Source organism: Motacilla alba, chromosome 7 (assembly GCF_015832195.1).
Source record: "Motacilla alba alba isolate MOTALB_02 chromosome 7, Motacilla_alba_V1.0_pri, whole genome shotgun sequence".
Taxonomy (NCBI): domain Eukaryota; kingdom Metazoa; phylum Chordata; class Aves; order Passeriformes; family Motacillidae; genus Motacilla; species Motacilla alba.
Window position 1 is genome coordinate 9,916,882 of NC_052022.1, and position 16,327 is coordinate 9,933,208.

The following is a 16,327-nucleotide window of genomic DNA, read 5'->3' on the forward strand; positions in this document are numbered from 1 at the left end:
ACTATACACAAGCTACAGACTTCAAGGGTATTACCCTGGCCCAAATCAAAATCATCAAAATTAGCGGCTGTCCCAGCACACTCATGATACCAGAAAAGGGAGAGCCCAGTGCCTTTTGCTCTGTCCCCACCTCTGCTACTGAGTCCTTGCTTGAGAGACTTACAAAAACAAGTATTAGAACATATGCTTTACTTGTAGGCTTTTCAGAGTCAGCTTTGAATATTTTGGGTAAATGCCTCTGTTTATTCATAAATATTACAATGATCATGTCCTGCCCAGCTACTGGCCTGAAACAGACTGTCTTTCCTTGGGATATTTACATATTTTCACATTCTTAGGAAAAGGCGTAGTATAAAAGGGGAACTATTAATCAAATAAACAAATGGAAGTCAATAGGCATGAGAAATAAGTGAAAAAATGAAAACATATTTAATGAGCCAAATAGAGAGCTTTTTCAGTTGTGGTTTGAGATCCATGTGCTGAACTTTGGGAAGCTGCCATAAAGGAAAATGCATTAGTGCCTTTATATGTTAATTATATTGAGAATCTTCCTGGTTTTGATCCAATCCCTACACCAAAGAGTAGGGGCAGCTGGACCAAAACAGACAAGGACCAGGCTGTTCAGGAATATTACTTCTGCTTATCAGATCTTCAAGTAATACAGCACTTTGTATATACAGAAAAATAGCTATGTATATAAATCATCCTTCTGTTTTGAGGTGGGCAAGCCAGTAGTTTTTTAACTTCTTGTAATTCTTAGTTCCTATTTCAACTTAAAAAAGCTCAGGAAATTTTCTTCATAAAAATGAAAGTGAAACCAGGAATTTTGGTCATTGTTAGGAATCTGCTGTTTTCATGAAATTATCTTGTTAGGGCAGAGGAGAAAGTTTCCAACCTTCAGAGGAAAATCCTGTGCTCTGAAGTGTCTCCAGAACCCAACTTTTCAGAAGGAGCATTGAACCTTTAAGATCTTACTCCGCTTTTTGAGTAGGCTACTAAATCAGTTTCAAAATACTTAAAACATAAACTGTATTGTATTCACCTAGAACCAAAACACTCACTAATTTCAGAGAGCACCCAACTACATTAACTCATATTAGCATCAGATGTTTTCATTAATGACCTCTGTCTATAAGGATTTGCATATAAAATCTATCAGAATCTAGGTCATCCTTGACTCAGAGACCTTTAATCCTTTAGACTCTACCAATCCCTGGAAAACCATAATACAAAGAATCAGTCAATATTAATAAGATTAGGAAGATCTTTCAGGCAAAATTCACAATAGGAATCTGATTCCAAAACCTCCTAGGTTCTGTGCTACAATTAATAGCACCTGAAATAAATTGATACCATGCCCCACTTGTGAATGCCACAACAATGAAAAGACCAATTCCATGTCACTGCAACACCAGTCAGAACAGCTGTTAATCATAAAGCAGAAATCACATCCTGATTGTCACTGCTCAGGAAAATCAGTCCCTCTTGGGGCCTGATGTTTCATTCCAATGCAAGTATTTGACCGATTAAAAAAATCCTGACTCTTAAAGCCCCAAATCACTGGATACCTTGTGCATTTGCAGTCCATGTTGTGACCTACTCTAAGCTATCTAGCTTAGACCAAAGAAATTGTTCCCATTAAAATCTGACATATTGCACAGCACAACTTTGATTCATATTTGCAGAAATTGGCTTCTTTTATTCTTATCGTGAACAAAATTTGTGAGTACTTGTCCCATTCCCGTACATACTTCAAACTACTACTAAGGCACCACTTGATCCCATACACGGGGTGTATCTAGATACATGCAGATATTCCAAATATAGAGGCAGAATTTCCACATCCACCTGTGGTGACTTTCACTAAATTTGCCAGTCATGCGTGTGTCCAGAAAAGGAGATAACCTATGCATTATGTTACTTAACAGGTACTAAACAAAAAATACAGAATCCTAGAAAACAATACAGAAGTATCACAGAAGTAAGTTTTGTTCTTCCTTCATCTAATCTATGCTTTGGTATGACTAATTGGATATGGAGAACCTGATGCATTAGTGGGAGCACCTGAATTCAGTCTGTGAGTGATCTGACTCAAATCTGACTCATGCAAACTACATGTAAAAATGTCATAGGTAGCTACAAGAAGGCTCAGGTAAAAACTTATCCCTAAAACATTAATGCTGAAGGTCCACAGTGGCTCCAAAACTGAAGCTGTATTTTATCAAGGCTTTACACAAGACAGCGAATTCTCCTCTGATTACTAGAACAGTGGGAAAGAAGAATGACACCCCTCCTTTCTTTTGAGATAGCTTCTGGTGCCCCTCTTGCTTGTTGACATCAACTTTTGCATCTTTCTTGGATATGAAAAACAGGCAATTTCCCTCCATCCAAGAGACAATACAGCTCTTTATTCCCAGCTACTTAATCTGATTAAATACCCTTCCTTTTGCTCAATTAGTGAGACCACTTAACTCGAGGTTTCAAGGGACACCTGTGCCTGTTACCTAAAATTAATGCTTTTCACTTAGAAAAAGGAACCACTTTAAACAAAATCAAAAACCTAAAGAGATGGCTAAGAAAATCTTGCCTGCATGATTGGAAAAACTATTAAACATCCCATGCTTAGATGCTGCTATTTGTAAATGACAGAGATGAGTTATAATCCCCTCAAAAGCAGTTTAGAAGCACTGAGTTGTGGGAGGAGTGCAAAGAACCAGTTCAATCCAGGAGATTTACTGTTGTACAGCATTTTTGCTAGTCTTGAAAACAAGGACGTTAATGGAAACAAGCAACTTCCCAGGGTGTATGTTCTACCCCTTTACTATGTCAGAGAAGCATCATGCATTGGGGGCAGGCCCCAAAAGGATGCTCATGACAACTCAGGAAGAGAACATTCATCACAGCAATGAAGACTAGGGCAGAATGCAGAAGAATTCAGTGACATGCAGGGACCCTGCTGCCACTCCATGAATTGCAATGTGAGTGTTCAGAAAACCAAAGGCAGGCTGAAAAAGACCCCCCAAAACCCTCACAAGGAGAACTGCTCCAGAGAGAGATGTCCATCAACCCTATTTCCCTCTGCTACTATGCCAGGCTTTTACAAGCCAATTCTATGGCAATAATATTTAGCTTTGTCATGATGTGCACTAGGAAGTCACACAAATCTCAAGTTAGGTTAATTTACAGCAGAACTTCAGTTTGCACTTGTGTTAAAGCATCTGTTCAAATGCTGTTGTGCATCCAGCTTGACTGCACAGCCTTTAGGAAATTGTCCCCACACCAACATGGTGGTGAAAATAAAACTTTCCAGCACAATTAACCTTCATCAACTGGTATTTATTCACACTTAGAATGCATCCAGTCCTGTTTCAGTTAAAAGAACTGAGGGTTGCTGTAAACTAGAAGCATATTTCAGCAATATTGTCAGAAGTCACATTCAAGCTCTCAAGAAAATGTCAACAGAAACACCGAAAACAAGGTCTGTAATGATGAGCTGCAAAGTGATCTCATGCCACCAGCAAAGTATCACATAATGGCAGCACACCTAATAAAAGGTGACAGGATTGGATATGACCAGACACTACTTGAAATGCCACGACTTCCACAGTAAGACACAACTCATGAGACTCCCTGCTGCAAGACCTAATGTTGTCAGATACCACCAAACTGGTTGGGAAGAAATGACAAGTGGAAAGAGAACACTCTGTGAAAAAACTGATCTCTACTTAACCTCTTTCTTGCTTTTTCCCTTTTCCTCGCCAATTTCTTGACATTTATCCTTGGTTGGGCTGCATCTGGTGCTTCTGTATGCTCAGGCTTTTTAATTAGTAGCCTTGCCTATGGCAAAAGGATTCGCACTGCCTAAACATCTGATGCTTTTTCCAAGTCCTGCATGGACCAGATTGATATAGCACAAAATAATCTCCTCTCAAGGCAAACATGATCTGGGTAGCTAGGCTTACATCAGGGAGCGTGTAGATCCCCAGTCCAAGGTCATGTAAATGTAATTCAGGGACTATTTGATCTAGAAGAGAAAATTAATTCATAAATGAAGAATAAAATGTACATGTCCTATGCTTGTTCTGCCACTACCATGAATTGAAAAAACATGATCCTCTTCTAGTATAATTTTAATATGTTATTTGTGGTTAGGAATCTTGTTGTAATTATCTTCAGTAACGATAATAATCAAATTCTGCACTTGATCACACTGGCTTAGAAAAGTTCTCCCTACATTGGAAAACTGACTCAGTTTTACAGCAGTGTGATACAAGACAATTTGGCACAGGGAAAGCTTCCCACACTACAAATGCAGCAATCTACTAAAATAAACACAGGTACCCTCACATTCTCCTTACTGTGCATTAGTTCTACACATCACTTCTCAAATAGAAGCTGCAGCACCTCTTCCCTCTGTGCTTCTTCCAGTGACTGGCTGTATCTGTCACTTGCAGTCTTACCCTGATCTGCTGCTCTGAGCCTTTTGTGTAACTTTCTGCACCATGCCCTGGGAATCACAGAAATAATTAATTTGTGACAATTCTGAATCATTCTGAAACTTGCTAAGGACTGAAAAAACTGCATGACTTTTCTTTAATCAGTCAGCCTGGTTGGATCCATTGACTTGAGCCACTCCACTGACACAATTTGCAACTAAAATTGTTAAATAGTGTATAGATGTATTCCAGGTGAAAGACAGAATGTGTCTTTTGAATTACACAAGTGTACCTGTATGGCTTTGATGAAGATTCACTCAGTACACAGATTATTGCAGGCTGCCCACTCTGTTGCCCTCGTACACAGTACTGAAGCCCACACACTGGAACTGGGAGAAGCTCATCTTCCTCAGCTTCAGGAAATCAGAATGGGCAGAAATGTGTCTAATAAAAGAATGCTTTATGAAAGTTGGCACATCCTATTTAAAGATGCTCATAAAACTTCCTTTGAGCTGCAGCATGAACCACTGTTATCTGGAGAGTGAGGCATACAGGCTCACATTTGCACAACACACAAAACACATGCAAGGGCCTCAAAAGCCAAGGAAAATATTTGAGTGGAGCCATTGGTCTGTAACAATGCTGATGAATGGCCTGAAAAATGTTAATAACAAGTATGAACTTAAATGAAGTCTACAGGAATCCTTTGGCCAGCACATAGTGGGAGGATGGAAAGAACTTTTCTTCCATGCACAGGTATGATTTCCTGACATTTGGTTTATGTGGCTGCATTTACAAGCATTTAATTCTCATTACTTTGATTCTGTCTCTTTTACCAATCTTTTGCCATCACAGATGGCAGAATTTTATTCAGTAGTGGCCTGGCTGTGCTTCAAACTCCCCTCCTCAAGAACGGGATGTGCTGCCAGAATACCACAGCTCTTTTCTTTCCTAGCTCCTTAATCCTTCATGAAAAAAAAAAAAAACAACTTGCTTCTGGGCAACAAATGGACAGGAAAGAAGGGCACCCTGTACCACCCCAGCTGTCCTGGTTCCTCAGTCCCAGGTCTTTGGTAGCTTTACAGACAAGATTCAGCTCTGCAAAAACCACCACCAAAGTTAACGAGTGGTGAATGTTGGCATTTTGCTGCTTCATGGTAATTGATTGCTGATAACCCAGAGTGTACTTTGATATAGCTCACACAAAAATAACCCATTTTATACCAGAAGAGCCCTCTCCACAGCTGCAATTATCAGAATGATAAGCTGACAGGTGATCTGCCTTCTCCAAGGAATCTGCCACCCAGGCAAGGGATGGCACACGTGTTACTGTATGGGCACCTGGCAGGTCACTTCTACCACATTGTCTAATTTCTGCCCGCAAATTCACCTGTGATGGGAGTAGGAGAATATTTAGGAACTGAGTACTTAAAAATACCAAGCAAACACAACAAAAGAGCTTTTACTTAGAATCATAGAATCACAGAATCATTGAAGTGGGAAAAGACCTTTAAGATCACTGAAGTCCAACCATCCATTTAGCACCACCAGCACACAGATTCAGCTCCCAGCAAAAATCATGGTCATACTAATAGGAGGCATAAGTCTAAGGTTTGATGTTTCACAGCCCTGCTGTGAGAAGAGGGAAAGTTTGATTTTACATGCTGCTGTGCATCTATTTCAGCAGTTAATATTATCCCAGTGAAGAACAAAATTTCTAGCTTTTGCACAAGACTCATAGGCCTTGATTCTAACACTCAAAATTCTGGGGTGTGAATTGCCCACTCAGTGAATATTTTATGTGCAGTGAGCAGTTTGGGTCATTTTAATGTTTTGGTTTTGTTTTTGTTTTTGTTTTAAATCTGAACATAATATGAAAAAAGAAAGAAAAGTGCTGTCCAGGACAGGAGCAATGTGTAAGACAAACACATGTTCAGAGAACAAGACCTTTTCAGTATTTCCAGAAGTTGCCAGCAAGTGGAGTTGCTAAACTGAATATCCCCTGCATCACAAATCTTTATTATCTAGTGGGCGATTGCTCTGGAAAGTCAATATTAGCAGTAAAAGTCAAACAACAAATTTTTAAGTTCAGTAACATTAACTTTGATTCCTGTGTCAATTCACAGTGAGTGACAGGATCACAGGATATATCCCAGAAGCACTGTCATGTTTGCTCCATGATTAAGTTCAATACATTCTGTCAGCTCTTGTGATGGGAGTCAATAGCAGCTGACCTCAGTCCCGTGAGCTTTCTGCTCCCTGTGTCCCAGCAGCCCTGCCTCAAAGTGAAGAACAAGCCCTGTCAGAATTAGTGATCTACACTGAAATAATCTCCTAATCACAATATTCAACTCAAGCAGAGAAAATTTAATTTCACAGGTCTTGGTTATCAAGCGAAATTAAGTTAGCAGTGCCTGCAATAAAACACTGTTACCATTCCTGACTGCTAGGGCAGCCCCACTCCATTACCCAGCTGAGTAACCCCACTGATGTCTGTGGGGTGACCAAGGTGACCTACTGACCACAAATAATATAGGTTATAATACAGGAAGCTGTCTGACACTTAATGGTCCAGGACTTAGCTCTCACTTTCTCATGGCCTTATCAGACAAGATTTTCAGAGTGAAACTTTCCATACCAGGTGTCTGCCTAAGGCTGAACTAGATGAATTTTAAGATGAAAGGGCCAGAATGAGAGAAAGGGATAGAAAAGGTACTTTGCCTGTGTTAGTTTTATTTCTGTTCAAGTGAGATGCTCCAGACCCTCCACGCTTTTAAGCAAGGATTTGAAATTTTGCAGGGCTTAGCCTTGATGTCAAGAATACACATTATGTCACTCATGTGAACATTTTCCCAAATTTGGTCTCTCAGAAGACCTCTGCCAAGTTCCAGTTTGCACATGTTCATAGGAACCTGTTAGGAATCTGGCAGGTCCTTTTTCTCAACATTAAATATTTTAGGAGCATACTCATCCCCCATTCTGTGGGCCAGGTAGGCATGGCAGGTTCCACATGCAAGTGCCTGCCCTGAGCACCTCATCCTCCTGCTCTTCTGACCCACTAAAGAACAACAAAGCACAGGGCAATGATCTGAAAACAATTCTCTGCCTCTCTGTTTTTTTCATGCTGGACTCAACACAGAACTGGTAATCTGAAGCCCATTGAGAAATGAGAAACCTAGAGGTGGTAAGACATGCTTTTGATGCCCCAAAGAACTAGGAAACAATTGCAGAACCGTTTTATAGTTTAGTTAAGGCCCATATACTATAAATGGATCTAAATACAGTGAAATTCCTTCTCATTTTTAAGTCAGCAACTGCATCACCAGCCAGTACAAGTAACACAACATAACTTGTGTAGTAACACAACCTTAACTATGCAAGAGGATTTAAAATTTTTAATGACATAGAAGTGGTCACAGTGCTCTTTCCTGTCTACATTTTAATACTTGGAAATGTAAAGTACACTGCAGAACCTTAAGTACAAAACTGCGAGACACTAAAATATTAAGATTCAGACAATGAATTGCAAGATGTTTTTCTTTTGTCCTTGAGGGTTTTGAGTCTTCAGGGTCTGATTTTATGACATCTGCAACCTCTTCTCCAGGAAGCTCAAAAAATATTCTCTTTTAAACAAAATCAAATGCCAGCCAAGAATCCTCTATCATCATTTGATCCTAAAGCCAAAAGTTCACAGAAAAACATCAACTATCATGAGATTTGTGATAAAAGTGCAAGATCTGACAATCCTGACAATAATTGATTCAGATTTGAAGAAAGAACCTAAATTCAATTACACTTAATCCTGAGAGAAATTATTCAGGTATGAGTCTGTTGAATGCATTTATGCCAGTGATAATAATTTATAACTTTACCCTGCCATACAGATAATTGGATTTGATTCCCACGGTACCAGGTTTCTGCTCACACCATCACAAATGCCTTGGTCCAAAAGGGTACAAAAATATTGACTACAAACTAGAAAAGCATAAGGCATGCTCTAGGATAGTGGGACACACAAAATCTTGTTTACAGGCATGGCAACAGGACACCAACATTACTCAAGAGTTATGCTACAAACAATCACTTATAGGACTGCTTCCAATTTATGCCTCTAAAATGTTATTACCCCACCAAAAAAGTCCTCGTTTCAGTCTATTGTATGTATTGTTCAATAAGGTCACTTAAAACCCCATCAAAATTATTGTTATGCTTAACTGACTGTGGTTTTGATATTCCTTCAACTGTATGGGTCAGTGATTAGCAGAAAGGACCCTCTTTAATGCTTTCACATTAAATAAGCAGTGATTCAAGTCTACTGCAAGATAAAAAAGCCACTCTGAACTTACATTACCCATGGGGATAGCTACATTTAAATGACTCCCTAATTCAACACTACCTATTTTCCTGAAGAAAATACAGGAAGACTGAGTACAAAAGGAAACATTTGTTTGACGAGAGAAAAAAAAAAATAGGAGCAGTTAAAAGTTTGTCAGGAGGTGAGATTCTGAGCACTTGCATGCGGAGATGAAGAGGTGGGCAGAGTACAGGTGAAGGAGTGAGAAGTTCACAGTCAATGAACTCATCCACACCTGGGAATTACCAGATCAGAAATTCACAATTCACCTGTGCTAGGAAGACTGTCAGAAGAAACATGTTCATTGCAGGAAGATCTTTAGAATATTTCCAAAAAAAGAAAAAGTGTCAGCAAGACCAATTCTTTCTACTTAATTTACCCTTTCACCAGTTGTGTCTCAATAGATTAATACAACATGAATCATAGAATAGTTTGGGTTGGAAGGGACTTTTATAGGAGAGAGGCACCCAGAGTCTGTCCACTCTGGATATACTTAAAAACGACATGAATTGATTACTGAACTTTCCAAAAACACATCACAGAACCAATCTGTCTCACAGGAAAACATTAATGAGGCAAATACTTAGCATTTACTCTTAACATGTAGAGAACAACATTGATGCCAGCACAGAAGACAGGTTTTTAAAATGTTAATTTTTTACACATCTGCATTTTCATTCACAAAAATAGAGCTCATTAAAACCAGGTGTGTAGAGCAAGCAAACTCCCTTCTTGTAGAAGAAGAACAGGAGTATAATGCACTGCAATCCCAACTCCTTCATACAGGGAGGCTTTATTTCCCAAAGCCAAATTAGGCTACACAATACCACTAACTATATTTTTTTTTACTAGTCATCACCTGTGTAGGTGAATCAAGGTTAATCACAGCAGGAAACTGTTATGAAATAATTTTTACAGAGGAAATAACCAATTAAGTTTCCCCAGTGGCAAACCAGCATAGCTGCAAGTGTTTGAGCAACTCTGGGAACAACAGCATTATCCACAAGCTGAAAGTTAACTATATTTTAGTATATTGCAGAAGCAGGATGTAAAAGAAAAAACTTTCATGTACAAACAGCTATGATGCACATGCTGTAAACTCCATCTTCCACACACATATGAGTAAATGTACCTTCTACTTCAGGGGCTCCCCAACACAGTGAAGCCTGAAATATGCAACTTGTTTGTAGCATGTAAATCAACAAGCAGAGGCAAAGCTTTCAGCTTCTCAGAGTATCTTCCTGATCAAGTGTGCTCTCAGAAACAGATGCTGCAGAGCATTAAAACCACCATCCTGACTAATTCCATCTCTCTCAGCAGAAACCCTATCTTTAAAAGTCACTCACCACTGAATGGACTTTGGACTGCAGAAAATGTGAAGTATGCTTTAATTACATCCCCAGTGGCCTCCCATTTGATGTCCTGTCCACTGTATCTCCTCTGGCAAGTCAGTCTTATCTCTGGATATTTTTCAATTACACTAAACAGCATTTATTCAGGTCCTTACTGATTTACTGTATCAGTATGTGGCTGTTTTTTCTTTAACAGTTGTCTTGAAAAGTCAAGTCTGCCTCATTAAACAGTGTACGATTTCTAGCAACACACAATAATATTGGATACATTAATTAACAGTACATTTAAATAGAATCCTCAGAGGATCACACTGCTGGCATGTTTGTACCTAAAGTGTTAATATCAACTCACGTTCTTACAAGACAATTCTTGCTTTCTAACAATACATTCTAGTTGTGATTAAGCACCACTGGAGATGGTGTTGCTATATTTTAGTGTACTGTAACATTCATATGTTTCATTCACGTTTTATTTCCTCTTTACAACAGTTACTCATGTGCATGAAATGAACTGGATAATATCAGCCCTGTGTGGTGAAAATGCCTTTTCTCTGTTATCTGAGTTTTCAGAGACAGCCTCTTGCAGCACTCTACAATACACAGCAAAATTCCCTCGTGCACCTCTTACCTCTTTGGTGTGGGTATGGAAGGAGACTGACATGTCCAAGAGAAGTTTCCTCTGTTCCACCCTCCGGACAAAGTCCTGAATCCGAACTTCCAGATGCCGGGCTGCTTTATAGATCTCTTCAGGGTCACATTCCCCAGTCTGAGCCAACTGCTCTGCAGCCTCCAAGAGCTTGTCTGCATTGGTGTACGTATTCTACCAGCAAACAAAGCAAGAAACACAGAATGAGTAATACAACTGTGGCAAGTAAACCCCAAAGAGGCTGTTTATCCTTAAGGCATGAAAGCAAGTGATTACCAGAGTTTTAAAACAATAACAATATTTCCTAGTGGCATTGCCATCTGTGAAAGGAGAATGTATAAAGCCACATAGACTAATGCCTGAGTACACATGAAATTGTTTCTTATTTGAAGCACACTACCTCAACTCAATCCTGCCAGGCACAGCAATAGGACTTTCCATTTGTTTATTTCCAAGTTCTCTGCAATTTCTCAAAGATAATGGCATGAAGCAAGTGGGACTCACCAGCTCAGAAGGCTGCAGTGCCTCATGTGACACTCAGCCACCAGCTTGCTGCGATGGCCTCCCAACTGCTCTCACATTACAGCGTGCAATCATGGTAGCCAGAGATGTCTCACCCCCAAGAAATATTTGCCTTTCACTGGCTTTTGTGAGATAGACCATGTCTTCGGGCTCCTTCTATGGTTTTTTCCTCTTGTCTACTGGTCTGCATCATATTTCCAGATGGAGTGAGTCCATGTGATTTGCTTGCAGCTGCCAGTATGTAATGCTCAGTTCCAGTTTGCCCAGGGCACGTACCCGCCCTGCATTACACAAGAATTTGAACACTGCACTATCCTGAATACATTTACCCCACAGCCACAGCCTTTATGATATGAGGTGTAGGACTCCTACTTCACAGAGAGGGAACAGAAGAACCCAGGAGCAAATTAATGTACCCAAGACATGCCAGACTGTCAAGTAAGAGAGGGGAAATCCATCCAACTTGCCTCAGGTTTCAAGCTACCTGCCCATCCTTTCTCTCTTTTTTTTTTCACATCTCTGGAAAACACCACTCAACTAATACAGCAGAGAGTCTCATGAATAACAGGAAAAATGGAAAGTGAGTGCAGCCATCTTCTCCAGAACCATGGAGCTATGCCTTAGTCAGCTTAGGCAAACTGAACAGAGCCAGCCCTTGCTGTCATATAAAAGCTTTCTTCACTCAAGATGAGGCCAATAGCTCTTTAGTATTCAACACTTAACAAAAATAAGGAAAGACAAAGATACCAGCTTCAGGGTGTTTCCATTACTGGGCTAGATCTTTGGAACTGCTTGGCATTGGCTTAAGACTGCTCTCACTGGGAATTTTAACCTCTGCTTCAATAGCAGAATTGTAGCACCTTTCTTGTCAAAATCGTCCTCAGTTTAAAAATGCATAACTTGATGCATGTACACAAAGTACCTCTAACACTGTGGACACACACGTATTTCTGAGCATTACATGAACACTGTCAAAAATAAAAGCCATTGATCAAGGCACGTTGTTCCTACTTACATAATATCTGCTGCAGTCAACAGTTGTTGTTTGAGAAAATGTTCAGTACAGAGATGGAGCACTGACCTCCAAGTGTTTAATGGAGGAAAATATTTCCAGTTATAAAAAAGCAAAAAGAAAACATCTCATTCACTGTTCATTTTCCCAGTTTCTGAGGGCTGGCTATAAATATCTGGTATTTGCATTTCTCCTTTTGGACTGTGAAGAAAATACTTGAGACAGTTTTCTTACCAATAGTAAATTTTTATTCCCTCACTTTCAGGCTACTGCTATAATGGTTAGGCTGTTAACAGCAGCAAAATTTTATGTTTTAATAATCATTTTTTGGAAACCTCTTTAGCTGAGAGTTTGTAAAAAAAATGTTCCATTTCATGTCATCTGAATTAGGGTCCAGTTTCACTTAACAGTATCCTTTCTGAATGATACCCTTCCAGTAGTATTAGGAGCAGATGCCAAAGCTAGCACAATTTTTTCAATGTCTAGTCCACTTCAGTGTTTTTCACACATTACCACCACAACAACTCACACACCAGTCCAGCTCCCTGAGCACAAGACTGTTCCTGCTTTTATATGTATTATTTAGTGTACTTGTAAATGCCTTCTCTCTCTCCCTGTGGCACAGACTTGAGACACAAAACAGTTTTGCTGAAATACAGTATAGACACAGATTTGCTGCATTTGTCCCTGAGACATTTAGGTCCATCTCTGCTGAAAGCTACAGTTTACTGACTCCAACATGTGCTATGTTGAATTACCTGTGGATGAGTTCACAGATATGATGACCAGATGTAAATACACTGGTGAAAAGCATGTAGGCTGGGCCCTAGACTTTGGGGGAGAAAGAATGCAGACTGGCCCCAAAAGAGGCTCTGGCCCCACTGCACAGACAAAAAAGGTGTAGCAGCCCCTTTGCATTGCACAAGGTTCTCCAAAGGCAAAGGGGATTTTCTGCAGGGAAGCTGACTGGGTGTGGAAGGAGCCACTCAGTGTTTTCCCTGGGCTGTAACAGGCACTGTCAGCATGCAGGGATGCCTCCCTGAAGAATGCATACCTCATTTTGGATGAGTTTGCATAAATGTGTCATGCACGAAAGGCTTGAACACAGTGCATTTTGAGTATGGAGACATTTTTCTTCACCTCTTTTTCAATGTTTGTCCACTGAGGTCACAGGTAAGTGTCTGGATTTTAAAAACAGGTGCAGTTTATGATAGGAAAAACAACTAATGGTTATATCCCTGCCATTCTAGAAGGAAGGCCTGGTGCTGAGAGATTTCCAGCTCACTGTTGCAGATTTAAGAGATTTAGATACATTTCAGATAAGCAGCCACATTTGGGAGTTACCCACCCTTGCCTTGAACTCCTGAGCTTGATGTGCTCATGAAAGGACTGTCCTCCCTCGTCAGCTGTCGAGATATACACACAGCACAGGCCAAATAAGCCAGAGGTTACTCATTTCTGAGGGCTTGCTCTACTTCTCTTCTGTTTGTTTGCTTAAAGTGCACATAAATCATACCAGATGTTGTTACACATATCAAATATTTTCATGTACATCCATTGCTCTGCAGGCATTGAACCAAAGTGCTGTTGAAGCTGAGAGCTTCATTCTAGTTGGTGCTATAATGCTGCCCTGCTTCCCTGCTCCCTACATTTTTGTCCTGAGCTTGCTCTCTTGTTAGTAAGCTCTTTGGGGTACAGACCCTTATTTTATTTATTTGTTTGAAGCACTTTCTACTTTTTTGGTGTGACATAACCCTGGGTCAGGCAGGGTGAGAATCCAAGAGAGAATTAAGCTCTGCAATGAAGAAAAGCATGAAATGCCTCCTTGTCCCACCATCCCCATCCAGAAGAGGTTAGCTAAGATTCCCAGCCCTTCTGAGATCTGGCAGAAAAAAAAAAAATCCATCAGTTATAAAACTATACGCTTTCTGAAGTTTTAGGGCTGTGTGGCATTTTTTCTTAATATTGTCTTAACCCACGAGAGAATTGTCACATGCAAACCCTTGAAATGCTCGGTGAACTGCTGACTGGCATTCCACACTTCTGCACCATTTCATGCACAAAACCAACTTCCACCTTATGTCTCTTTGTATCTATCTTTGTAGACCTATTTCAATCATGAAACCTGCAAACACAAGGAAATATCTATCTATCTATCTATCTATCTATCTATCTATCTATCTATCTATCTATCTATCTATCATCTATCTATCTATCTATCTATCTATCTATCTCTTTGTGAACTTCCTCACATTTTTAAGGTATCAATCAATTTAGCACAGCATTTTGGTTTTGGCCCATGTGCATTTACAGAAAATTATTCCATGTAGTTTTTATCTTTTATCTAGGAACTGCACATATAAGTAGTTTATTGCTGCATGTTTTTAGGCTGATTACATTGAAAATAGCTGTGTCTAGTGATAGTCCAGGGTAGAGTTCATGCCCTTAATCTGGACAATTTTTTTTTTCCAGAACAATCTGCCCCTGCATGCTTTTTTACAGCAGTTTATTTTATTTGAGGGATTTTCATGGTAAGTGTCTCCAAGTTCTCCAAGGTGTAGTGAGGCATTCCCATCAGCCAGAGAAAGATGCTTGTTTTAAACATCAGGAGAAATATGAAGGGGGGAACTGGGCAGGTGATCAGGTTCATGATCACATTAAACACAAACTACCTGCCCCAGACCTCACTTCCCAAGAAGATGTTGAGATAAGGGGAATGAGGTAGCACTAGTCTGTATTGACCAAGTTCTGGGGCTGTGCAAGGCAGCTTCAGGCAAAGGTTCCTTGTATTGATTCAGAGAGCTTTGTCTCATGGCTTTTATCATGAAAAAGACATGGAAGAGAAGGCATCTCTGGAGGCCAGGAAGTACCAACTAGAGAGAGAAAGAGGACTAGCTTAGACCTGATATTCTTGACTAAAGACAAGTGATGTGAATCCCTCATTATGCCTGCAGGCTGAAGTTTAGGAGACTTATTAGGCTTTCTCTGATGTGACATCTCCTTTATGTTCTTTAGAGTCGTGACTCAACTCTCCAGTTCCAAAGATGAAATGTCTGTATCAGCACTCCTGCTGGGAGCTTGGGATGTCGAGACAAAGTTCAAAGCCTGATCCATCCCTTACTGAAAACAGTAAAAAGGATTTTACTGACTTCAGGGAGAATTGGGTCAGCCTTCTAACCATCTCCCCAAGATCACAGGAGAGAAAAAATAGCAAAGAGCTAAAAATAGAACTCTGGAGGACTGGTACCTGTTCAGTGTATAGACAGCAAGTAGAATTCCTGCCCAATGAAACTACAGCACGATTCACTTTGGCAAAACTGTAATTACAGAGCTGATTCTGCAGTTCTTGTCAAGCCTTATAAACTACTGCTATCCTTAATTATAAAGCTCAGTGACTGCTATCAGATTCTTTGCTCAAGCTACTTCATTAAAATTAGCTCCAGTATTTGTTGAGGTTAAGTGATCTCACAGTCAGGCCTTTGTGAAGAATTATATCTTTAGTAACTTGATATTCTAAAGCTAAAATAAGTGACCACAATGAAACATTTCTTTGATAAATAAATCTGGGGTTTAACAAAGCATCCATCTTTGTCAAAATTCCTCCTCCCTTAAGAAGGGCAAAGGCTAAGTGCATATGATGATCTAATATAAGTTGTGATTTTATTCCATTTGAATTGCACATAATCAAATCAAGACTTATATTCTTACTTGTACTCTGTGGTTGTAATTCAAAACAGACTTACCAGGAATTACAGTTACAGAAGTTAAAGGCAGAATCTCTCTCTGAGGTAATGCAGCCACTCACTCTGTCAGTACAAGATTGTTCCCCACTATAAACTAGAATGGAAACTTCTTCAGACCTTTGAAAAAAAATATCCAGGCTAATGAAATTTCCATCAGCACCTTCTTCTTCAGACTGTTCTTCCCTTAAACATGGCAATTCATCTTCAGTTTTCCTTGTCATAATTTCACCCCAGTGCAGTTCTCCTTGCACTGATATCATGC

General features: G+C 39.8%; 1 protein-coding gene across 12 annotated transcripts in view; it reads right to left on the bottom strand.

The window, feature by feature from the left end:
- Positions 1 to 16,327, bottom strand: part of KALRN (kalirin RhoGEF kinase) — a 470,788-nt gene that overhangs the window by 185,917 nt on the left and 268,544 nt on the right. For all 12 annotated transcript variants that reach the window (XR_005257665.1, XM_038143643.1, XM_038143641.1 and 9 more), the window contains one exon: positions 10,771 to 10,962. Coding sequence is in view for 11 of the 12 variants with exons in the window: in XM_038143643.1 (XP_037999571.1) it covers positions 10,771 to 10,962 (192 nt within the window). In the remaining variant the exon portion in view is untranslated. The remainder of the gene's footprint in view (positions 1 to 10,770; positions 10,963 to 16,327) is intronic.